Here is a 24,834-nt window from a genome sequence, read left to right as displayed (position 1 = left end):
TGACGGATGCAGGGCTGGGAACCGCCTTTGGCTTGTAGCCTAGTCTACCCACGAGGAGACCCAAAGGGACCGACCGTGCCCGACCCGGCCTTGCCAGTGGCAGCAGCTAAGCATCACTGTAGTCAGGCTGCCCGGTCGTTTAAAGTCCTGCTCCGCTGTGTCCTGGGGAGGCCCCGCCTCGCATGCACATGGCCGACGTCCCCCCGGGGGCGCAGCGCGGGACCCCGGGCGGAAACCCCGCTGCGCAGGGCGGCGTCCCCGCGGCCCCGGGCCGGCGCTCCGATTCGGCATCTCGGGGGACCGGAGCGGCGCCAAGACGCCCGTCTCTCGCCGGGAGCCTCCCGGGCTTCTGCGCCGAGCCCTGTCCCTCCCCGCGGGGCTCGGCCCCCACGAGGCGGCCCCGGGAGCCTGGCGCGGGCCGCCCCGACCGTCTCCGCTCACGGCGGGAAGCGCCCCGCAGGCTCGCGGCCCGGGCCCTGGGCACGCGGCGCCCAGGGGAGGAAGCGCGGCCGGGCCTTGGGTGAGCCCGGGGCCTCGTTCCCTCCCCGCCGCGGGCCACGCGGGCCGGAAGCACGTCAGAAACCGGAAGCACGTCAGAAACCGGAAGCACGTCAGAGGAACCGGAAGGACGTCAGAGGAACCGGAAGGACGTCAGAGGAACCGGAAGGACGTCAGAGGAACCGGAAGGACGTCAGAGGAACCGGAAGCACGTCGGACGAGCCGGAAGTGCGTCAGGCGAGGCGGAAACACGCCGAGGAGCCAGAAGCACGGCGGTGCGGCCGGCCCTCGAAGGTCGCCTCCCGAGCAGTGGCGGCGCCGCCCTGGGCACCGGGCTGTTCACAGGGCCGGGCCTGGCCGCCCGGGGGGCCGTCGCATGGAGCTCGCCGGAAAACCGGAGGGGAGAGAGGGCGCAGAGAGCCCGGGAGTTCATCGGGTCGCCCCAGGCCACCTCCCGACTCCAAGGACGTCTCCCCAGGTGCTTTTCCCAGCAACTAGAATGTTAAACGTCACAAAAAGTGTTGGCAACCTCGCTCGCTGGCCCCTCCCCTGCGTCTCCATCCCCGTAATGTCACCTCAGCCTGGCGAACAGGTTTACAGACTCCGTCTCTCTTCCGCGGCTCTTCTGTCCCTCCCTCAATCCAAGCACAACAAAATTCGTTTCTTTCTCGTTTTGTGTTCGTCCTCGCGCGCCCTCCGTCTCCGCGCCGCCCTCGCTTGGTCAGCTGCTCTCGCTCGGGGACCCTGGCGGTGGCATCCAGGTCGCCGCTCGCTTTGCCAAAGCGACCGGCCGTCTCGTCAATCCTGCGGGCTTCACCCCTGGGTCTCTCCCGTTTGTTTCTGGCCACGTTTACTGGGAAAGGCCCCTCTGCCAGCCGCGCCCCTCGGCTCCTCCATGACATGGCCCCAACCCCTTTCCCAGTTAGTTTCATAACGGATCTCGCGTTCTGGGTCTTACAGACTCGGACTGGACTGTGGCAGTGGCCTTTGTGCCTAGGCCTCTCCAGGTGATCCACCTGCAGTGTCCTCTTTTTCCTCTTTCTTTGGCTTATGCACCCCCAGAGCAGACTCTTTATGTGTACACTAGCAAATGAAAAGGGTGTCGGGAAAATAATACAGAACTTTTTGGCTGGAATTAAAATTACACTGAGTAGAAATTTTTAAGATTGCATAGCTCCCCACCTTCTTACCTAAACCGTAAGGAACATGATTTAAACTTTTTTTTTTTTTGATAACTTCATGTTACTATTAAAAACACCCATTTTTGAAATGCGATATACTACAGTGATGCACTCAGGAATCACTTGAGTAGCACTGTTTATCCTTACCTGAAATGATCCCATAGTTTTTTGAGCTTTTTGTAGTTTATTTGTTAATCTGTCTTCTCTTCCTTCTTTCTGCCAGCTGCTGCTTTAGGCTTACTATTCACTCCTTTATGTTTGTTGTTTTCGGCATTCTGAGTTAGAAAGCCAACATTCAAAGTATTAGGGAAATAAAGGAATAAATTGCATATGAGGATCTCTTCTTTTTGAAATGCCATCTCTGAGTCAAAAGAGACTTGATCTAATCCAGCGGTAAGAAAGGTTGTGATGACGGGGATACACCTGGAGGAGCTATGTGCCGGGAAAGAAGTCATGACCTGCTTCAGAGATGAAATATAAAAGTGAACGAGAGGTCTCGTATCAACCTGAAGTTGAAAAGCTCTACAAATAAAAAAGCAATTTTCAAACAAATCTTTGATATAAGTATTTCTTTTTAAAATCCTAAAACACAAACGGGTACATCCAATGTCCCGATTGCACCTGTGAAAACCTTGATACTTCTTTCTCTTTACTGTCTTTTAAACTTTTCCTCAAGTTTTGTGAGCTTTACTAAATGCTCTCCGTCTATTTTCCAACATTTTACAAACCACCCTAATTCTTTGGCTATTTGAACTCTTTTAGTTGTACTCATTGGGTTAAAAGCAACACAGTCCACTCCAATAATCCCAAGAAAATAGGGGTTGGTTATAATTTGGTCTAGCCCCACTTCGGAGAAAATCCAAGTAACTGTGACTTACCCAAACAGACAATGCTTGGTGGTGACTGGCCGCTGGTCAGGTGTTCCGGAATTCCTTCTCTTCTGCTTCATGTTCACACTTGGAGCTTCGGCCATCACATCTATGTCCAGATGGAAGGAAAGGGCAGATGCCCAAGGCCCACGCCCAATCCCTGTGCTTCCCTGTTGAGGAGTTTGCCTGGAGGGCTCACGGAATAAGTTCACCCACATCTCCTTGATCAGAACCATGTAACATGTCCCTCTCTCTGTAAGGGAAGGTCGTTATTTTACTGCTCATGCTGTCATTTGAACCAAAATAAGTTTCTGTTAGTAAAGCAAAATGGTCCAATAACTATTGTGTAGGCTGCTAGCAGGCGCTGAGTTACTGTAATAAACCCCACTGAACTGGAGCCAGAAAGCCACTGGGACCTCCTACCCCAGACAAATGGGGTCCTATCTTTTGGGGGCCACACGATTCTCCCTCATTTCTCTGCTTCCCTGTTTTTATCCTCCAAGTTTTCATTTGTTTTTCGATGCCTCATTTCAGCTTGTGATGGCTCCTCCAGCCTAGTCCCTCATAACCTCTCACCTAAAATCCTGCAGAGAACTAGGCCAATCTGTTTGTTTCTCCACACAGGTCTGGAAGGAGGACTCTGCTTATTTCAGACCAAGTTCCAGGTTACAACCAAGCCCACCATCCATGAGCCACCCATCAGTTGGCCCCAGTTAGAGGCCCCGAGCGGAATGCGGGCATTTAGTCCAGCTGGAAATGGGAGTATGTACAGACTTATTGAATAGGGCATGGAGGACTGCAATTGATTGGCACCAACGGTATGTAAACTCAAGCTGGATCCACACAGGTGATTATTTTGTAGAAAATCTAAAGGGTCAGTCTTGTCTCTGATGTTTTGAAGTTTACTAATGTGCTTCGGGCTGTGATGAGGTCATTTTGCTTGAGTGTAGATGACAAAATCTGCAGCTTTGCACTTCAGTCCTATCAGATGACAAAATGTAAAGTGACAGTGAGCTCTTCTGCCCTGGCCTCCTCCACTCTCACTGTTCTCAAAACACCAGAAGGAATCTTTTTAATGAAGTCATTTGTGCTTCAAGCAATGTCAAAGTCAGGATCCGATTCTTTAGAATTCGCCGACCTATGATGTCACAAAAGTATTGGCTTTGGGGTAGAACCGACGTATCTTCCAACAAGAATATCATCCTCCGTATTTGAGACAATACCTTCTGCCCAGGTATCCAATTTTCTGGCACTTTATAGAAGAGCAGGCCCTGGGGACAGAGAGTACCACCTGTTCCTTTCACTCCCAGATTGGGAAGAGCACAAAGTTTTCACATTTTATATATGTTTCCTTAAACATCCTGCTAGCGACATTTTATTGAACTATTGAATTTAAAATAATTTCTACTTAAAAAAAGAAAAACCCACATCAACGGAAAGTGAACTAGTATAACAGCAGATAGCAGCGAGAGCCCCAATGAGGGTTTGAAGAGCCGTTCAGGACCCTGCAGTGTTAACTGCAGGGAACCTCTTTTGCTAGATGAAACTTAGACGGGTTCTACTTTTGTTTCCTTCAAATTATAAGTAAAAATAAAATCCTATTCAGGTGAGACACATCCTCAAAATGCTCATCGATGAAGTCAAAACCTTGAGATTACTATCATAATGACTAAACAGAGTTGCCATAGGTAGGTCTGAAATTTGACCTTGAGTTAGTAGTGAAAACTGAAATAACTAGGAACTTGAGTGGTTGTGTTAATTGTGCACTTGAAAATTTGTTACAGTACAACACGAGTGTTTCTACAAAAGCAAATTTAATATACAATGAACACTCACCATGTAAACACATGTTTTAAAAATTCTGAAACTTCCAAGGATCAACAGGCTTCCATAAAAGCATCTCACATCAATAATCTCAATACAGAATGATTTCTATGTCAAAATACATTTACACTGTAAATTGTTTATAGCAAGAAAAGAAAAAGCCTCAGAGAAATGAAGTTTGCTGGCATTGGATCCAAAAGCAGCAAGTGCCCCCGACATCTTCCCTTCATTTTCTGCATCAAACATTTCGGACAAATCATATCTACCCTTCAATACTTGGTCTATGTTTTTATCCACTTGATTGGCCAGTTAAAAATCTCAAGACATTATTACCATGCTCATCCCAATTGTCAGCAGCTCTCAGACATGCCCGGGGCCATCCCCTGGGACCTGTCCCTCTCCCATCTGACGCTCAGTCCTTTTCAAACCTGCCCATGACATCAGCTTTGAGGACGACACTTTAGGAATTGAAGGTAGTTATCAGATGCAAAACTGAAAAATAAAAAAGTCACATAGAAACCACAAGCGCAGATTGATCACACACTTTTATTAGAGTCTTTTGAACAAATGTATTCCTCTGTGAAAAACTCTTGCCAAAGAGACACTGGGGTATATTATTTTCAACCCTGAGCAATAACACTGCATACCAAGGAGGGCGGGGCGAGGAGCTGGTCCCATCGGAGCACAAGCACAAGCCACTGATATGCTCTATGTGATCAGGTTTTTACAAAAAAATACATAGTTTTCAATAAATAATGCTTAATTTTACAACTTTGATACAGCCATGTCATACACTGTTTAACACACTAAACTCTGCATGCTAGATAGTCTACGAGAAGACGAAACTTTGCCATGCATTTCCTTCCCCCCCTCGTGCTATGGGCACACTCCGTCCTCCAGCGCACCGCCCCGGGGAGCGTCGCCCCGTCTCACACTCAGGGCGTGCGCCGGCATGCAAACTCTAACAAGGTCCCCCCCACAAACCACTCAGACTTCTAGACAAAAGAGTTTTTCAGCTTTTCTGCTCTCCGACCTGGAGTGGCTATGAAAGCAAGTTTCGTGTGGCCTTGGGAAAGACAGACCTGTTGACAGCGTCATGCTGAAAACCGCGCTAATACGTCGGGCGGTGCTTTCCTGGCAGCCATCACGAAGCACTGTGGGATGTCATAACCACTAGGAGTCCCGAACACGACAGGGGGACTCCGTTTTAAAACAGTCCGTTAAAAAAAAAAAAAAAAAGTGTCACGGAACAAATGCAAAAGACTCTTAAACCCACAACATATGTACACGAGTAAAAGTCGACAAAATGGGGGTCAATGGGGACGGCACGTAACGCCTCTCCCTATGCAAGTCGCCAGCTGGGGCGTCGTGGTTTTGAACATAAGCTGGATGAAAAAAATGTGTGAGGGCCCTTGGGCAAGACCTAGTTGATCCAAATTCTTCACGTGGTACATTATTAGTAGTATTCAGTTGCCGTGTTTTTTTTTTTTGACGAGGGAATGTATTATGTCCAATAAAAGAACACAAGCATCCAAGTCACTCCAAGGACCCTAGAGCTGATATTTGTACACATTTTCAACCTTTTTGCCATATTGCTTTATTTTGACACTCTCACAGCAGAGAAAGCCCAAGTTTGTGTGACTACAGAAAAGAAGATGCATCGAACGAGCAGGGAGCCTCCGGCGCGTCCAGCTTGCTCCGCCCACTCACGGCTGGACTCATCCTATTGCTTTCCGGGGTTCCGGGGTTCGCGTCCTCTACAGAGAAGGGGTCTGTTCGCAGCCGCGGGCAACCGGAAGTTCCCAGGTCATCGAAAACAGTCCTGTGTGTGCGCTGGCAGAGGTATTGAATCTTTTAAGAGTATCTCTACCCAATAAAATTATTACGTTTATACATGGAACAGTATGAACTTTTGTCTCCCTTTGTAAGCCATTTTATACTTTCTGCACTTTTGTGCTTTAATCGAGTATAAAAATAGGTCTCCTTTAAAATTCTGCTCAAGTTCGCTAAAAAACTACTTGTTTGTGAAATTCTCTTATAAACTCACTGCATCCACATGTTATAGATAAAACTAATTAGGCAGCTAATTGATATAGGTAGTGTTGTAAAATAACTACAATGAAAACAAAAATGAAGATATGTTAAGGTTCAAGAAAAAGAGCCAGTAGCAAAGTACAATGGAAGAACACTGAGTTTAAGAAATTTTGTTTCATCTTTATTGTGACTGAAAACGTGGGCTCCGCAGGGGCGAAAAAAAAAAGGAAAAAGCTGAGTTGTTATCCAAAAAAAAAAAAAAAAAATTGCCAGATCATGAAAAATAAAAGGGACTAGAGTAGAATCAGTCGAACAAATGAACAGCGAGAAAGAACCAATGATGAAAAGATGCCACATCTCTGAAAAGCATGTGCAAGAGCCGTTCCATGGAGACATTCGATGGAGACGTCACTTTGGGGACCCATCAACTCCTGTGTCTGGGCACATAAGGCTGTGTTGGCTTCCCCCAGGCCGAGGCTATACAAATGGCATTTGAAACTGACATTCCTGATGGAAAGTGTATAAAATTTGGCCCTTAGAATAACTGAGAAATATCCTGAAAAGATCTTCCCTGAAACTGTAATAAAGAAAGCTTCTTCTCTACTGATAAAATTGACAACTCAGTAAACTAGTTTTGCTGGTCATCCTACATAAGAAAACGCACAAATATATTTGCTTCGGAAATCTGTTAAAAGCAGAGGACCACGCAGTAAAAGAGTATAAAGATTCTATAAATGGGAGAGTCCAAGAAAAACCTCTCTCCAAAATGTCCACAAGGATACATATGCCCATTAGAAGAAAAAGTAAGAATATACATATCATTAATCATATCAGAGAATAAAAAAGTTAAGATTGATATAATATATTTATATCGAATGACTACTTTGAAAATAGAGCAACTTATTTGCTTCATTTCTCAGATTCCTTGGGCAAGTCAAATTCTGAAGTGAAAAATACACATACATTTCTTTTGTACTGTACCAATATCCAATGATTATGGATTCAGCTCCCAGAGAAAAACAAGTCCTGTCTTTAGAATCTTTTTTCCCCAAAAAAAAAAAAAAAAAAATACACACACATCTAGATCATCCTGACTGCTATATGCATGCATATTTAAATCACCTCCCCTTGATTAACATCAAAAAAGAAACATCTCTGCCCAAAAGGGTTGTAATTTTTTTCTAGCTAAAAGATAATCATTCTACAAATAATTTGCCCTGTGACTGTAGTCATTCATAACATACATAATATTTGCAAAGCACAGTTTAAATACACTGCCTTTTATTAGCATTATTATTATTATTTTATAAAAGGGATGCATATCAGAGTCTAAAAACTGGAAGATTATTTCCACAGTTTAAGAATTAATAAGAGAATGCTGGTTCAAGGTCTTGAAGATGGGACTCTTCCCAAAAGGCTAGCCTCAGAGTCTGTGAACAGCAGGACGCCCACCGGCCGGGCTGCCTAGCTCGCAGCCCGCCCCTGCCCCAGCTCCCCACGATACCGTTTTAAGATATTCTGTCAATGCTTAGTTAAAAATAAGACTTACTTAAGAGACTAAGAAAAAAATGCAATTAAACTTTTATTGAAGACTATCCAGTGGCAAGAATACCGTGTGTATTATACTATGGTGTAGACATTCAGTAAAGAATTCATTAAGACTTGATTTTCACAATGCATTCATCAAAACAGCCTTAAATATTGTTAAAAGCGCATTCAAGCGACTGTCCTGAGTTCTAACAGGTTTTTAATTTAGATCGCTGACCATCTATTTCTTATTTTACAATCAAGAAATTAGACTACATAGGTTTTGTGTTTTTTTTAATCAAGACTACTTGTTTCCATCTGAGGCCAAAATATTACATGATACTAATTTAAAGTTTCTACCTCACCACAGAAAATGTCCAAGATCCCTCTATGATTAAAACATAAGCTACATGCAAAGATTTTGGGTTTGCAAAATACGCAGACTAAGTCTTATAGATGGGTTTGCGTTTTCAAGCAGTTTTTAGAACTGCAGCAGAGGGCCGCCACCTACAATCACCAGCACAGAGATTCGTCACTTGTAAACCGCTGGTTCAATTATTCGTGGCTAAATAAATGTTCGACCAATGATTACATCAGTCTGTTATTCGAGGGAGAAAAAAAAAGTAAACAATCGCAGAAATCCAGTTCTATACTGAGCACCTTGTTAACGCCATCAGGCCTCTCTCTTCCCGAGTGCACTCGCACTGGCGGAATCTGATGGTTCATCGAAAGGAGGGGGAAAGCCACAGAAATCTGTCCATCTGCAGCGAAGCTCGCTGGCTTCGCGCCCCCGGGCCGGGGGTTGGGGCGGGGGCGGAGGTTCCCCGGGAGCCGGGGAGGCTTGGGAGTGGGGCGGGGCGCGGGGCGCAGGGGCGAGCGGCGGAGGGAAGTGGGAGGGGAGGCAAGAAGGGCTCAAGGCCCGCCCCCCGCCCCCCGGCCCAGCAGCCCCTGGCAGCGACGACGCTTCCCTTCGGTCTCACATCCCAGCAAAAATGGAGGCCAGCCCTCGGCAGATCACTTCAGTAGATTAAAAAAGGGGCTGTGTGACTCTGCACTGAGTTTCGGTTCACGGCCGAAAACCTCCCACACTGCAGACGGCGCGACGCGCGGGGCCCCCGGGAGAAGCGCGGGGCGCACGGAGGGGGCCGGCGCCGCGGGCCGGGCCGGGCGACCGCGAGCGGGGGCGTCGGGGGCGGGCGGCCTGAGCAACGGCCCCGAGCCCCGGGGGGCCGTGTCGGAGGGGGACGACCAGAGATCTGGCCACCGTCCCCGAGGCTCGTTCCCAGGCGGCCCGCGGCCCGGCGCGCGCCAGGGAGCGCGGGGACCGGGCGGGGCGCGCGGCCGCCTCGTCTCGCTGTTTGCTTTCGTTCCCCCGCCCGCAGCCCGGCGACTCCCCTCCTCGGCCCGCGGGCCGCGGGGCACCAGCGCGGGGGGCCCTGTGTGTCTCCAGGTCCGGAGGCGCCGTGCGCCCAGGCAACACGCGGTTCCCGGGCGTGGAGAGCCACACGCGAATCCCGGGGCGGCGGGGCTCTACTCTTGGGTGCAGGGCCGCCACCCAGGCGCCCTCGCTGCCCCAACTCCCTCGCCGGCGGCTCGGCCCGCACGGATGCCCTGGAGGCCGCGGGTCCAGATTACAGTGGCCGCGCCATGCTCCTCCCGCCGCTCGCAGCCGCGGCCTCAAAGAGACGGACACCCCCAGCCTTCCCCCTGCCCCCCGTCACCGCTCGAGGTCAGGAACTGGGACCGCGCTCCCCACCGGCATCTACCACTGCGCACACGCGGAGAGCGGTGCAGCCTCCAACGACAACGAAAAAAATTCAAAACGGAAAACGGCTGTCCCCACCCCCCTCAGGGAGAGCGGCGAGGATCCGAGCGCCCCGGGCCCTAGCGGCACGCGGCCCAGCACAGAACGCGCGCCCTGGGGCGCGCAGGACACCCCGCGCGCGGGCGCTGGGCTCGGAGAGCGCGTCGCTGCCCGCCCGCCGGGAGGGGTGGGGGAGAGGCCGGGGGTGGAGGAGGTGAGAGGAAGTGGGGGTGGGGAGGAAAGGAACGCAGAAAGAATCCTCCCGGTTTTTAATAACTCGCCATCCGAGGAAGAGGAACGAGAAGTCGGCCTGCCCGCGGAGCAGCCCACAGCCTGACCCTCTGCGCGTAGAACGCTCCGCCGCCACTCCCACCCGCGCACACGACAGCCTCGTCACTGAACGCGCCGCGGCAGCGGGGCTCCCGCTTCGACTTCCATAGAGACTAATGGCGATGCGAGTTTCTATCAGTTCCAGCTGATTTATTAAAATTGTCAAGATACAGACTTCCAGCACGAAAAAAGAAAAAAAAAAAAAAAACCAGGCGATGATGTCGACAGTGCATTCAGTCTGCTTTGCCACCATTTGCTACAAAATATGCAGATGGTCTGTTCTTTATTTAGATTATATTGCACAAAATGAGAAACTTTTTAAACTATGTGCCTTTTTTTTTTCTTTTTTTTGCTAAAAATCGAGAATCCAGTTTTAAATCTTCCATCTGGGGCTCCATCCACATCACAGCGTATGAGATACATAAAGTCCTACTATAGTACAGTACATATACAATCTTTAAACTAAGATAACAGCTCTGAGGTCTATATCACCATTTTCAATAAATCTTTACCTACAAATTGAACAAATCTCTACTATAGCTGTACAAAAAAAAGTTTGCTTTTTTTTTTCTTTAACCGCAAGGCCTTTAGATGCAAGGATTATTTTAAAATTTTAATCCTTTGAAACCAGGACATAACGTACCAACATACTTGCATGCTAAAAAAAAAAAAAAAACAGAGGAAAAAAGGAAATCGAAAGGGAAGAAGTGCCTGAAAGTCTCACTGGAAAAACACAGCAAGAATGTTCCCTTTTCACTGTACAAAAATACGCCTGAAAATATATTAATTTTTAAAAAAGACTGAGGTCTGTTATGTATCAAAAATGTTTTTCAATACCTTTTGTAATGAGGTCTAGGCTGTCTGGTATTCAATCAAGGAGGTATAAGGGAACAAGTTACAAAAAAAAAGTTGGCAAGTAGAAATCACATTTGTAAAACCATAAACAATTTGATCTGAAAAGTAAACTCTGATCTTAAGTCAGTTCACAGTTTTTTTTTTTGTAAGCGTTTGTACAGTCTGCATTTTTATTTCAAGCTCCCTGCAGTTTTGTTAAGAATCGGATGCATAGAAGACATCAGTTTTCTCCCTCCAAAAAACTAAACTAAAATAAAAAAGCTGCCATGGTCCCTTTTTTGTTTTTGTTTGCTTTTTTTAAAAAAAATCACCAGTTCTTTAAAATCTCTTAAGGAAAAAAAAAAAAATCTCCAACCAACTCCCTAGCGTAACAGTTGTGCTGCCAAAAGGGCCCTCTGCAGACGTCTTCCAGACTTCAAAGACCAACAAGCTTCCAACCGCGCCTTCCGGGGCGGGTCCTCCTCCCCTCCCCCGCCCCGCCCCCTCCGCCTTTGTTGCAATCACGAATTTCAGGAAAAAGAAATCATTACAAAAACACATTTGGGGGGTGGGGTGGGGATCACAACTCCAGACTAGGTATGCAACTACCTTGAGACACCATAAAGGAAGGGAGGGGGACCAAAAAAAAAAAAAAAAGACAGGAAAAATATTCAAAAACTACTCATTTCACTTGAACTCCACCAAAAATTTCATCTTTTCCAATTTCTTTGTGTCACCATATCATATAGACATCAGCATCTTCTCTCCCCTCCACCCCCACCACCACTACCACCACCGACACCACCACCATCATCATCATCACCACCACCGCCGCCACCACCACGACTTCCTCCCAAGGACCCCGCTCTGCACCCGCGAGAGAAAGCGCGAGAAGCGAGGCGCCGCTCTCAATACGTGAACACCAGGTCGGAGAAGTTCGCCTCCAGCCAGTCGCCGGCGATCATCTCGCTCAGCTCGGGCGTGCAGTAGTCGGGGAACTCGAAGTGGGACCCCAGGCTGCCCTCGCTGAACGAATCCAAATCTTTATCCACCAGGGACAGGGACAGGTTCCCCGCCGCCGCGCCGCCCCCCAGCTGCTGCTCGCTGGCGCTGTGCGCGCTTTGGGAGAAATTCAAGCTCAGGTCGAACATCAGGTCGTCGGCGTCCTCGCCGCCGCTGCTGCTGCTGCTGCTGCCGCCGCTGCCGCCGCCGCCGCCGCCGCCGCCGGACGAGGCCGAGGACGTGGACACGGAGCGCGAGGACGCGGGCGACAGCGCGGAATTCGCCAGCGACGGCGGGTTCTGCTTGGTGATGTTCTTGAAGCTGTAGTAGAGGCGGCTGCCGCCCCCGGCGCCCGAGGTCGCGCCGGCCCGCACCTCGTCGTAGAGGCTGGCGCCCTCGGGGGACTCGGCCGCGCTGCTCAGCGTGGGGCTGGCGGGCACTTTGGCGACGTTGTAGCGTCTCAGCACGGGCGGCGGCTGCTGCCCCGGCGGCTGCAGCAGCTGCTGGTGCGGCGGCTCGTCGTCGTCGTCGTCCGCCTCCTGCTTGATGCGCAGCTGCAGCTCGTCGTCCTCGTCGTCGTCCTCGTCCTCGTCGTCCAGGAACACGCACTTGACCGTCTTGCCCGCGCCGCCGCCGGCCGCGCCGCTCACGCGCAGGCTGCCGAGCACGTAGTCGTCGCCCGCGCCGCCGAGGTCCCCGGGCTGCGCCGCCTTGCCCGCGCCGGCCTTGGCGCCGCCGGCCGCGGGGGCCGCGGGGGCCTTGAGCTTGGCGCACTTCTTGCTGGAGCCCTTGGAGGTCTTGGCGCCGCCCGCGGCCGCGCCGCCCGCCGCGCTCTTCTCGGGGCTCTGGCTGGCGCTGGGCTTGGCGGCCGGGTCCATCTTGGGCTTTTTCCGGGGCCGGTACTTGTAGTCGGGGTAGTCGGCCATGTGCTTGAGCCGCAGCCGCTCGGCCTCCCGGATGAACGGGATCTTCTCGCTGTCCTTCAGCATTTTCCAGCGCTTGCCCAGCCTCTTGGAGATCTCGGCGTTGTGCATGTCGGGAGACTGCTCCATGATCTTCCGGCGCTCGATCTTGGACCACACCATGAACGCGTTCATCGGCCGCTTGATGTGGCCCGACGCCGTCTTGCACCAGTCCGGGTCGCTCTCGTCCAGGGCCACCGGGCTGCAAGCCATGAATTCGCCCTCCTCCGTGTCCAGCGCCTCCCGGGGCAGGTTGCTCTCCGCTTCCAAGCTCTCCGCCTGCTGCACCATGATCCGCCGCGGGGCTGGGCGCTCCAACCCGGGCCGCTCGGTCTCGTGCGGAGGTGCCCCTCCCCCTCTCGCCCCTCCACCTTCCCGGGCAAGTTGCAAAGTCCTCGGCACCCCGCGGCCGCGGCTCCCCCCCTCCCCCCGCCCCCCCTTCCAGGCTGCACACAGCGGCTGCGGCGGCCCGCGCGCGGGGAGCTGCGGCCGCGACCGGAGAGGCGGCGGCCGGCGGCGGCGGACGAGGCAGCCCGGGACCCTTGTCTCCCGCTCGTGGCTCCCGCCGCAAGCGCCGGACCCCGAGCACTCCCAGGCGCGCGCGCTCCTTCTGCAAAAAGTTGAGGGCTCTCTCCCAACTAGTTATCAGGGTGTCATATGGGTGACATCACTCCCCGAGCCAGCCAATGGCTGGCGGCCGGCCCCGCCCTTCTCCCTTTATTAACTCCGCGGCCCCGCCCCCCTCCCCCGCCCTCGGGGCTGCTTCGCGAAGATGGGGGTGGGGGGAGGAGGCCTGTCTAGAAATATGTTATTTTTAAAAAATCCGCGTGTGTGCACAGATGCGCCTCTCCCCGGGCCGCTGGGGGGTCGCGCACGACAGTGGGGCGAGCGGGCTAGTCGGGGCGCCCGCGCGGACTGAGGACCAAGTACCCGGAGAGGCCCGGCGCCCCTTTGTGCCAGGTCCTCGAGAGGCCCGTCGGTGCGAGCAGCCGGGGGGCCTCGCCGCGGGCACGCGCGCGGGCACGCGCACGGCGCGAGATGGCGGGCGCAGCCCGGCCCGCCCCCGGGTGGGCGCAGCTGCTCCCCGGCGCGCCCCCGGCCCGAGCCCGCCGGAGAGCGCGCTGCGCCGCGGGCCGACGGAAGGTGGCGCCTGAGCTCAGCGCCTCCCCGGGGCACGTGGGCGCCTCTTTTTCCTTTTCCCTTTCTCCCCTTTTCTAAAGCAAAGAAATCCATTTAAAGGCCGAGAGGTTTGCTCGCTCCCTCCCCCGTTCGCATTTTTCCTGTTTTGTCCTTTTTCTCCGTTCGCGTCCCCGCCTCGCTGGGATCGGGAGAGGCCGCGGTGCGGGTTCGGCCGCATCCCGCTCGGCGCGCCGGGCTCCCCGCGCCCCGCCCCAGGCGGAGGCCGGAGTAACGGTCAGTGGCGTTTGAGTGCGGCCGGGGCCACTCCCGGAGCTGGGTCTGAGCCGGGGCCTGGGGCCGGCGAGCTCCGGCACCCCCCACCCCCTCCCCGCGCCTCAGCGTCACCTGTCCCCCCCTCCCCCGCCTCCCTCCCAGATCCCCTCCCCCAGCTCCCTGTCTCCCTCCCGGTCCTCCCCTCCCCCTTCCCGGTCACCAGCGCCCTCCTGAGCAGTCTCCTCCTGAAATCTAGCAACGAGCCAGCTCGCCTTCTGGGTCATTCGCGTTTAGCTGAACAACACGGATCAAAGAACACCAGGAGCATCCCGAATTTCGAGTCGAAATATTTCCTCGGTCCGCGACAAGGTGGGACGGGCCGCTCTCGGCGCGTCGCCGCAGCGAGCCGGCCGGGGCTCGCAAAGCGGCCCGGGACCCGGTGGCTCGCTGCGCTGCTTCCAAACACGTTTTTCTTTGTGTCTTTATTTAGTCCCTGTTACCCATCCGCGGATATTCTGGGGGCAATTAGAAGCAAACCGCCGCTGCCTACTCACTGCCTCTCGTCATCCCTGCCTCACCGCCCCCCACCCCCATCCCCACCCCCACCCCCCACCCGCCTCCCCAGCGCTGGGAGCTGGCAACTCTCAGGAGTTCCTAAGATACTGCCCAGACTATTTTACAAGACAAGTCAGCTGCTTAAAACTAGAAAAATCACCCGAACCCTCTTTCTTTCGCCTACACCCCCACCCCCGCAAATCACACTGCATTACCTATGCATTGCATTCCTTGTTCTGAGGATTTTAATAACCAAATGTTTTTCACAGATCATTATTGGGGAAAAAATTGCCAGATTACTACCCTCCTCCGATATTCATCATAAAGAAAATCATTGCTTCCATTACTTGTAATTTTAAGGCCAAAAATTCTGGCAATTTATTTTTTTAGGTCCATCGGAACCAGAAGAATTTATAGTCATTTGTAGAGCATGACCTGAAGGCCAAAGGAATATCAGCCCAAGGCAGTGTGTGAAAATCACTCTCGCAAGGCGAGCACTGAGCACTGAACCTTGTTTTTCTCTCACCTCAGACATTTTCCAGCTATGGGGAGCACGACGGAGAGTGGGGTGGAGGACAGACAACCGTGAATTTACACCCCCTGTCCCCAACGCGTGACAGATCCACACTCTGGCTGGAAACAATTTAGCTCAGTTGTGTTATTTTCATGCAAACTATCATGGCACCCAACATTTTAGACTTAAAAAAAAAATGCCCTGGAAAATGTTTGACAAATCCAATATATATTTGCCTTCTCCACTCTATAGCAAAAATGATTTAAGTTTAAAACGAGACGTATTTAGGGCTGAAAAATAATGGGTTTTCTTCTCATTGTACTCTGGTCTTCTTAGAGAAAATATATGTTAAAATTTATTCTTTCAAATAATCGAGAAGCATAATTTCTGTTCCAGGAAAGACGGGTGATTTGTTGAAAAGATAGAGCCAGAGGGGGAAGGGGGCGTTGCTTCTTAGTGTGAAGACCAGAGGAAATGGTGTGACTAGATGAGTCTCAGTAAACACTCAGGGCAGAGAGGGGAGGCTTCGCAGCAGGCGTGGGGGCTTGCACAGGAATGCACCAGAGCCCTCTACCTGCCTTTAGACTGCAGACAAGGGAACAGTTTGCAGATGGGATTAACTAGATTGCTGTTTTGTAAGGTGGAGCCACCAACACATTTCATGCTAGTGAATTGAGTGAGGACGGGAAAAGAACACTAAATAACTCATCTGTCTACGTTTTTTTTCTTTTTTTGCTTCTTAAGGGAAAATTTGAAAATCAATATAACATTTTGGAAAGAGAAACGGGAAGACATGTGAGACCCGCATGCTTCTTGCAGGGAGAGGATTTGCTCGTGGAAACCAGACATTTGCAGTGATAGGCATTTTAAGGTAACAAACGAAAAATGTGGCCTTCTCCAATCATGCACCTCTTGAAAGTCCAGTTTGATAAAATGGACATTTACGTGCTATTTTTTAAACCACTGGATGTACATCAGGACCTAGCCCATCGGTCATCTTTTTATAGGCGATATATACTTCATTGTTGTGTGTATATCTATGCACTTGTTTATAAGCAAATATGCAGTTTCTCTACTAATAATAAACGTTGGATATATAATGTTCAGAGTTTTAAGATTTACATTTGATTAGAACCACAAATGACTATTTTATGGTTATTATCTTTTTACCACTGCATCTTTACAAAACAATAAAATATAAGGACTATTGTATAAGGGGGTAAGAAATTCTACAGACATTTCAAAATTATGATAATAAAATCAAAACAAACACGGAAGGTTCCTTTTTCCTCTGAAGAAACATTTGCTGAGCAGAATACGCCACACATGTCACAGGGTAAATATTCACTCATGGACCCCAATGTGCCATTTTTAGAAGGGCTCTGAGGACGTGCATTTCCCCGTCACTGAAAGGATGCTTGCGAGGCGTCCTCTCCCAGGTGGGCTCCTCCACTCCTCCACCTCGGCCGCATCTTTCTGTCTCTGCCTCAGACCTGAGTCCTGACTTTGCGTCTGAGTGCCTTCTGCCTACGGGACAGTCCCCCTCGAATTTCCCTCCAAAGTGGTAATGGCTATAAATTGACACACCCTGACACATGCATGCATGCACACGCACGTGCATGCACACATGCACACACATGCAGGCATACACACATCGTGCACACACACATGAGCGCGCACACACATACACATGAGTGCGTGCACGCTAGGCATCAGAGTTGCTTTTCATCCATTCCCCAGCCCGGTGAAACTTAAATCTCCACCTCACACGCATTCCCTGACACACATCGAGGTCTCCTCCAGGAGGTGACTATTTATGTTGCAAAGAATCCACAAGGCCCGCCTCATCTGCTCCTGTCTGACTCTAAATCTCACCCTGTCCCCTTCCCTCCGTGCCTGAGGGTGTCTGCATTTTATTGTCCACCCAGAACTTGCTCTTCACCTGATGCTTGCAAACAGAGCTTCTTCACAGCACTCAGACCTCAGAGGCAATGCTTCCAGGTGCCTCCCGACACCTGCTGCCCCTGCCCCAACGCAGGCTGCCAGGGACTGTCATCACACGGCTCGCGACCCTACAACACACTTCAGCAGCTAAACTCACCTCCATGACGTCCTCACGCCTTTACTCTCTGACTCGCCCAGCCAGGAGGGCGCTCCATGAACACAGGAGCGGAGGCGCGGCTGGCAGGGGGCAGGACGGTGTTATGCCCTTCCTGACCTCCTGCACGCACTATGTACATGCAAAGCAGAAGACAAAGTGTCAAAAATCAGTACTCTCATTAAGTGCAGTTCAGCCTATTTTTTATTCCATATCTTTAAACAAGGTTGGTAAAACCCAATGAATCGACCTATTGGGAAAACGCTGTCTGAGGTGTTGAGAGCTAAGTCTCTGGAATATTCTGCCTCGGGTTGAAGGTTCTGGTCCCAGCGTCTTTGCCTGCCTGCCTGCCTCTCGCTCTCTTTCTCGCTGTCTTTCTTTGTCCAGTAAATGTCATCATGTAGTCCTTGACTTTTAATAAATAATAACGAAAAAATTTCCACAAACCTGCTGCTTCCCCAATTCAGGTCTGGTCTTTTTCATCATGCATATGAGCTGAGTAGTCCTCGTCTTTTTTTTTTAAGTAGACTTTGTTAAGTAGAGTTGCTTTACATTCACAGCTAACTTGAGTAGAAAGCCAGGGAATCCCCAAGTGTCTCCTGTCCCCCCAGATTCACGGCCTCCCCCGCTATCGGCACCCCCCACCGGTGGGTCCGTGCGCGACAGTCTGTGACCTCACATTGCCACGGCATTGTCACCCGACGTCTGCCGTTTACGTTTGCGTTCCCTCTCGGTGACGAACGTCTGCCTCGTGGCCACCGTCGCGGCATCATTCAGACTAGCTCCGCCGCCCCGGAACCGTCCGCGGTCTCCCCTAACAACCGGCTGCTCTTCTCAGCGGCCCCGCCCCCCCGGCGCCCACCTTCTCCCCGTCTCCATGGTTTCCGGCTCCCAGAATGTCGCAGAGTTGGAACCGCGCAGCCGGCAGCCTTTCCGGACGGGCCTCTTCCCCTTAGTCGTATGTACGCGTCCCAGTTTCCTCCAGTCCTTGCCTGGCCTGCGAGCTCGTTGCTTTTCAGGACCGAGTAATATCCCATTGTCTGGATGGGCCAGCTTTCTGTCCATCGCCTACCGAAGGGCATCTTGGTTGTTTCTAAGTTTGGGGATTACGAATAAAGGTGCTATAAACGTCCACGGGGAGGTTTTCGTGTGGACATAAGTTTTCACTTCCTTTGGATAAATATCAAGAAACACGACTGCAGAATCATGTGATGAGTAACTGAGTTTTGTGAGAACCCGCCAGGCCGTCTCCCGAAGCCGGCGCGCCCTGCTGCGTCCCCGCGAGCCGGGCGGGCGCGTCCCCGCTGCTCCGCGTCCTCGTTCCCTCCAGCTGGGCGGGCCGTCCCCGCCGCCCCGCGTCCTCGCCGGCTTTTGCTGCTGTCGGCATCTGGGTTTTGGCCGTCCTGTGAGTACCAACTGGCACCTCGTTGTTGCTTTAATTTGCATTTTCCCGACGACACATGATAGGAAACACCTTTTCATGTGCTCACTTGCGATCTGTACATCTTCCTTGATGAGCCGTCTGTTCAGGTCTTGTGCCATTTTTTAAGCAGATCGTCTATTTTTTTTATTATCGGGTTTTAGGAGTCTTTGCGTATTTCCGAGGACGGCCCTTTACCAGGTGCCTTTTACCGGTGTTTTCCTGGTTTACGGCTTTTCTTCTCATCCACGTGACAGGGCAGTGTGCTTAGCAAGTTGCTTAGCTCCTTCCCTTTGCCTCATCTGCATCGTTTGTAAAGTGGGCCGACAGTGGCCGCTTCGTGAGATCGCTATGCTGGCCGAAAGCGTGTTGCGTGCTTAGAACAGCACGTTCTTGCTCCGGAGAGCAATGGACGAGCCGAGTGGAAGGGCTTGAACCAGGCCCCCTCTCACGGCCCAGAGTGGGAGCCAGCGCTGCCCACACCGGACCTCGGCCTTCTGGCGGTGGGAGAATAAGATTCTGTTGAGGGAGGGAGACTGAGAAGAATGGGGAGAGAGAGAGAGAGAGAGAAGGAGAGAGAGAGAGCAGAATAGCCCTGCGCCCTATTCTCCGACACATTAGTTCTCTTTAGCGAATCTTGCCCTTCGGGGAATCTCTGGACTCCTCCAGGGCCTCGAGGCGATGGCGTGAGTGGGTGAGGAGGTCCCCGCAGCCACCGCCCTGCCGGAAGCCACAGCCTGGACAAGTGCGGGCACCGCGCCCTTGCCTCCCATCTCCGGATGTGGAAAAGTGCCATTCAGCGTCTGAGTCGAGCCGACGGGGATGCCTCGGTCAGCTCAGGCGAGTTCAGAACGGTAAGCCGTGCCCAGGAGGTGAGCACGCCTCGCTCCCCGAGTTCCACAGCCTGAGGGACACCGTGGGGCGCGGCGCTCCTGCTTTGCGGGGGCAGGGATGCCGTTTTTAATGACATTTCCTGACCACGCCGCGCTCCTGGCCACATCCGTTCCTTCCTCGCTGCAGACCCTAGAGCTCGGCCCTATCATCGCGTTTACGCTCCAGCCTCCCCCTGCGCCGAGGGGTGCTGTGAGGGCGGGGGCAGCAGCCAGGCCGGCCCAGCGGGGGCACTTGGGGACTGAGGCTGATGACGAAGGAAGTTGCTCTGGCGTCTTTGTAAAGGCTCGTCGCAGTGCTGGGAAGTGTCTCTAGTCAGGTGAGAAGAAGCAGCTGACGTGTACCGAGGCTGCCGCCACCCTCGCCGTGGGGGCCGCAGGCAGAGTAACAAAGGGTCACCGAGGCCGGAAGGAAAGCGCCCCCCCCCCCGCCCCCCGCTTCCCCAGCGGCTCCCTCGAAGGCAGGGCTTACTCACTCGTTTGGCCTGGCATGTGTCCCAGGGTCAAACCACCTGCCGCCTGGTAGGCGTTCAGTGCTCGCCTAGACGAACCAATGAAGAATGATGGCGAAAACCCAAAGGTCAAAGCCGCTTCGCGAGAGCAGCGGGAACAGGAGCAAGGCGATCCAAGGGCGAGAAAGGGGGACTCGGCGCTCGTCCACGGGGACGCAGCATCTCCCCGGGACGTGGGCCTGTCACCGCCCGCGCTGGGCTGCGCCTCTCCTCACCCTCCTGCGAGCAGACAGCAGGGGGCATTCAGTAGCTTTCGGGGTGAACACGTGGCCGCGGGCGCGAAATACCAGCCAGTGTTTTGGGCGCTAACAGTGAAGAATGGGATCTGGGGCCTAAAGGGGCAGTACTTACAGCACATCCTGGCCGGGGCTGGTCCTGGCCGCGGCTGGTCCTGGCCGGGGCTGGTCCTGGCTGCGGGCTGGTCCTGGCCGCGGCTGGTCCTGGCCAGGGCTGGTCCTGGCCAGGGCTGGTCCTGGCCGTGGGCTCTGCTGCCCCAGCTGCGGCGCGTTTCTTGTGTTCCTGCCGCTCACGGCAGTGCTGTGGGTCCTGCTACGCATGGCATGGACGTGGTTAGCTGTTCTCTACAACATGGTCAAGGCCAAGTACGCGGAAGGCGTAAACACCTCTATCCCACTGACCTGCGTCAAGCTTAAATGTGACCGCAATGTCAGGATCAGGCACACCGCCCCCGCCACCCCCAGGAAGGGCTCCATCTTAACCGCGAGGACCACGTCCGGCTTCCTGGCGCCCGAGGCGTCCATTCAAGAATAAAAGCAGGGTGCCCGTTCTTTCTGCAGTGACACCCTTCCTCGCCGGAACCACTGATTCCAAACGTCGTGCGCTAACTGCTCTGCAGTGTGGACGGTGCTCCTTCCATTGCGAAACTGCGCGTAGGTAGTGGCCTTGCAAAGTGTTTGTCACGCCAAATTTCGAATCAGAAGTTCTGAGTTTATGGCTTAGAATCTCCGTTTACGAAATCCGTGAACCTAGACCAGGCACTTACCTTGTTTGAGCCTCAGTTTCGCCGTTGAGAGAACGGCTCAGAGGCGCCATATTCCCCAGGTCGTTGGGAGGTTGAGAAGCACAAAGCTCCTGTAGGAGTTGAAACCATTTGTAGGAAGATGGGCCGAGACGTTTTTGAAATTGGGGTAGAATCCAGGAAAGAAAGCATGTCAGCCACCTCTTCCAGAGATGTGATTGTCTTGTGCTTGTAACGAGGGAGGCTTTTGTCTAAGTATCTTCTGGAAAGAAGAGATGGAAAGCCCAGAGAGAAAAAGCTATATCCACCTGACTAATGCCACTTAGAGAAAGTTTTCCCGAAAATTTTAGGGGTCCAGCTGAAATCAAGTCATGGGGATTCAAGAGAATAAATTTCGGCAACGATAACTGCTGAGTTTCAGGGGCCTCGCGACGCTGGAGCCACAGGGCTAGAAGCGAGACCGGCGGGGCCCGTGCTGGCGTGGCCCACCAGGCTGAAGTTCAGCGCAATGTGTTGTGCACCAGCCACGGGGACTTTGTCGTCTGCATGGCCCAAGCCATTTATAAATTCTGCAATTTCAGCTATGTTGGGGCTTGACAAAAAATAGGGCTTCGTCAATAAGCAATGCAGTTGATTATAGACTACCTCGCTGATGGCTAATTTTGTCATTCGAGGTGTGTACACTCTTCCGCCATCAACTAAATTTACAGTCTGAAGAGAAACAGTAAACTCAGAAAACCGTGACTCTACTTTACCTACACGTAAGCAGACAGTGTTCAATTGGAAAGGGCTCCATCATTTTATTTCATTTGATTTTTTTTTTTTTATCTCTGTAAAATGTAATCTCATGAGAAGACCAAGATCAAGCCCACGACTTTGGGCCAGATGCTGCACCTGGCCTGGGATTAATTCTTGTCCATCTTACGGAGAGCTCGGGGGTATGCCACCACGTTGAAGATACAACTCATGTTTAAAAGACGTAGCTCTCACTGATTTTTGTAATTCCACCGAGAGCCAGTCTTGTTTGGATGACTCAATTCTTGCTCAAGTTGTCCCCGTCAAAGCAGATGGTATTTGTTCAAGAGGACAGGTGGTTTTGCCTCCAGAAAGCCCAATCCACATTCAACAAGTAAAGGGAGTGATTCTTCTCTTTGAATCGCTCGGATCGCTTAGGTCCCAGCGTTTTCCGTTAGAGCGTATCGGTATCCTCTAATCATCCGCTCACTCATTTATTTGCTCCGTGAGTGTCTGCGAGGCTCGTGTTCTGCCCCGGCCGCCATGTTTACATCGTGAATGAAGAATACTTCCTGCACGTGGATTTCATGGGCATCTATTATGTGCCAGAGAACGATCTGAACGCTGGGGGTGTAAAGGGAAAATTCCAGATTCTCGCCCTCACCGAACGCGCCCTCCCGCCACGGGAAGCACAAAGCCACGAGGGATTTTAGCATCACTGTTGAATGCGGAGGCGGCTGTTAGACGTGCCATGAAGGCGTCTGTGGATAAACTTTGTTCCAAGATTCACTTCCACTGTGGCAGGGAGACTCTCCTCCTGAAAGGGAACGTGCTGGAATGTCCCTCCCTTCCGCGGACGCGCTCCGGGGGGGGGGGGGTAAGGGGGGCGGTAGCAGGACGGTCTGTCTGAAAGAAGACGGGCTCCGGGCGCGGCCTGCGTCCGAGAAATTCCGAAGCAGCAGCACACGCGCCCCTGAAGCGAGTGGCATCCCGACCGTCGTCACCTGTCACGGGAGGGTGGCCCCGGGAGGGACGTGGCGTTGCCTCGAGGGCCACTCCTTACCCTCGCATCGGAAACGATGCCGTCTTCCCGGTCTGTCTCCGCGTTTGTTTACGGACGGGGGATGAGAACGGCTCACAGCGGCATCGCGAAGTCTGACATGACGATAGAAAATGGAGGTGTTGAGACTTGGCCCTTGATTTTCAAAAGCCTGTGCTGAGGCGTCTACGCAGCAAGCACGTGTTTGTCGGTTTCCAAGTGGCCAGCAGGAGACCGAGACCCGTGCTGGGAGGCCCGTGTGTGTGGTGCGTCTGTGCGTGTGGCGTGTGTGCGTGTGTAAATGTCGCCTTTCTCCATGGGCTTTATGAAAAGTTGGGTGAATTTCTCAGTGCATCCGGGCACTGCAGGCCGACCTTTGAGCAAGTAATGTGTGTATGACACGGGAGTGTCCGCCTATCGACAATTCGCGTGTGCGCGTTCTGTTTTGGTGAAGTTGCAGACGTGATGTCGAGGCCTTTCGCTGCCTCCCTACCGATGGCCTGGCCGCAGCAGAGCTGACCCGGGGTCCCCCGAGATGGGGCGGGACTGCGGGGGCGGGGGCCGGAGTGCGAGGTCCGGGCCGGGGCTGGAGTGCGAGGTCCGGGCCGGGGCGCCTCCTGTCCGCTCCGTCGCGGCCGCGCACCGTGCCTAGCGCCGTCCTCGCCTGCCGCCTTTATATGCGGCGCCATCGTCTGGCCTCTTCCCGCCCTTGTGGGCTCTGCGCACCTCCTGATTAATCCTGAAATGCGCGAGGCGCTCGTCTCAGTGTTGACCGGCTCTCTCCCTCGCAAAGCCTGTGAGAAATGTCTTCTTTCGATGCGAACGTTGCTTTAAGGAATTGATACTTGTCGGTGTATTGGTGCTAATACGACATTAAATCTCAGACATTTCTTTCCTAGAAACGAGACTAATGCAGGGACCTTCCTTAGGGGAGGCACGGCCTGACGGCTTGGAGGAAAATGAGCGAGTAGCTGTTAAAACGAAATCTCGGGTGAAATCCCCATGAAGCATGTCACGAAAATTTAAATGTTTGGTCAAGTCTGGACATATATATATATATATATATATATATATATATATATACATATATATATATATATATTTCAGTGTGAGAAACAGTGCTGAGTAAGACAGTAAGTAATTGCAGGAGATTGACCACGAAGCACATGCCTAGGTGGGTATATAAAGTTGCCGTTCCTGTGGGTTACTGCTCAAGGAGAGATCTCTCTCTAATAATCCCACCTGTCCTTCGGGATGACTCATTCTGGAGTGAATGGCCTTACCAGTCGCAGGAATTCCGGGCCTTCATTGAACGTAGAATGAAAAAGGACCTAAGCAGGACTTGCCGAGACGAGAAACACTTGGCTTTTTAATAAGTTCTTTAAAAAACAAACAGAAAACCTAAAAAGCAGCGTTTTCCTCTCTCTCCTGTTGGGGAAGGCAGCTTCAGCCTCGCTGCTGGCGGTGGCGGCTGGGGGCCCTTTTCTGAGGTGCGCATCCCAGGAAACTTTCCCTGCAGGCCTCGTTCTCTTCAGCCCCGCGGAGCCGGTTCAGCGCTGGTCTGGGCAGAGACGGGCCCCTTCTGCTGCCACCCTCCGCCCTCTCCTGCTCCTCTCCGCCCTCTCCTGCTCCCCCAGCCGCCTCTCTCCTCTGGAAGGACCTGCGTTCCCAGCCGCCTGCCCGGAGCGCAGCTCTGCGGAGACCTTCTGTGCGGAGACCTTCTGTACGGTGCTGCTCCCTCCTCCAGACTGCAGAGCGACAGGGTCCCACGGCCCGGGCCACCACGGTGCCGCCCCCTGCCCTGGAGCCTGCAGCCCGGGTGGCAGGCGGGTGCA

At 52.7% G+C, this 24,834-nt stretch overlaps 1 protein-coding gene and 1 long non-coding RNA gene across 2 annotated transcripts; one reads left to right on the top strand and one right to left on the bottom strand.

Moving 5' to 3' along the window:
- Nucleotides 1–4,899: 4,899 nt before the first annotated feature.
- Nucleotides 4,900–13,561, bottom strand: SOX11 (SRY-box transcription factor 11). Its single transcript, XM_016155823.2, has one exon. It carries the CDS (start codon nucleotides 13,154–13,156, stop codon nucleotides 11,810–11,812), a length of 1,347 nt encoding a protein of 448 aa, XP_016011309.2. The 5' UTR covers nucleotides 13,157–13,561; the 3' UTR covers nucleotides 4,900–11,809.
- A 401-nt stretch (nucleotides 13,562–13,962) lies between these two features.
- LOC118605297 lies at nucleotides 13,963–17,460 on the top strand. The gene is made up of 4 exons (XR_004952055.1): nucleotides 13,963–14,278; nucleotides 14,514–14,626; nucleotides 15,203–16,197; nucleotides 17,255–17,460. It is a non-coding gene; the product is annotated as an uncharacterized LOC118605297 (long non-coding RNA).
- The last annotated feature ends 7,374 nt before the right edge of the window (nucleotides 17,461–24,834 follow it).

Source organism: Rousettus aegyptiacus, unplaced genomic scaffold (assembly GCF_014176215.1).
Source record: "Rousettus aegyptiacus isolate mRouAeg1 unplaced genomic scaffold, mRouAeg1.p scaffold_m13_p_7, whole genome shotgun sequence".
NCBI classification, from domain to species: domain Eukaryota; kingdom Metazoa; phylum Chordata; class Mammalia; order Chiroptera; family Pteropodidae; genus Rousettus; species Rousettus aegyptiacus.
This window is presented reverse-complemented; position numbering and strand designations above follow the sequence as displayed.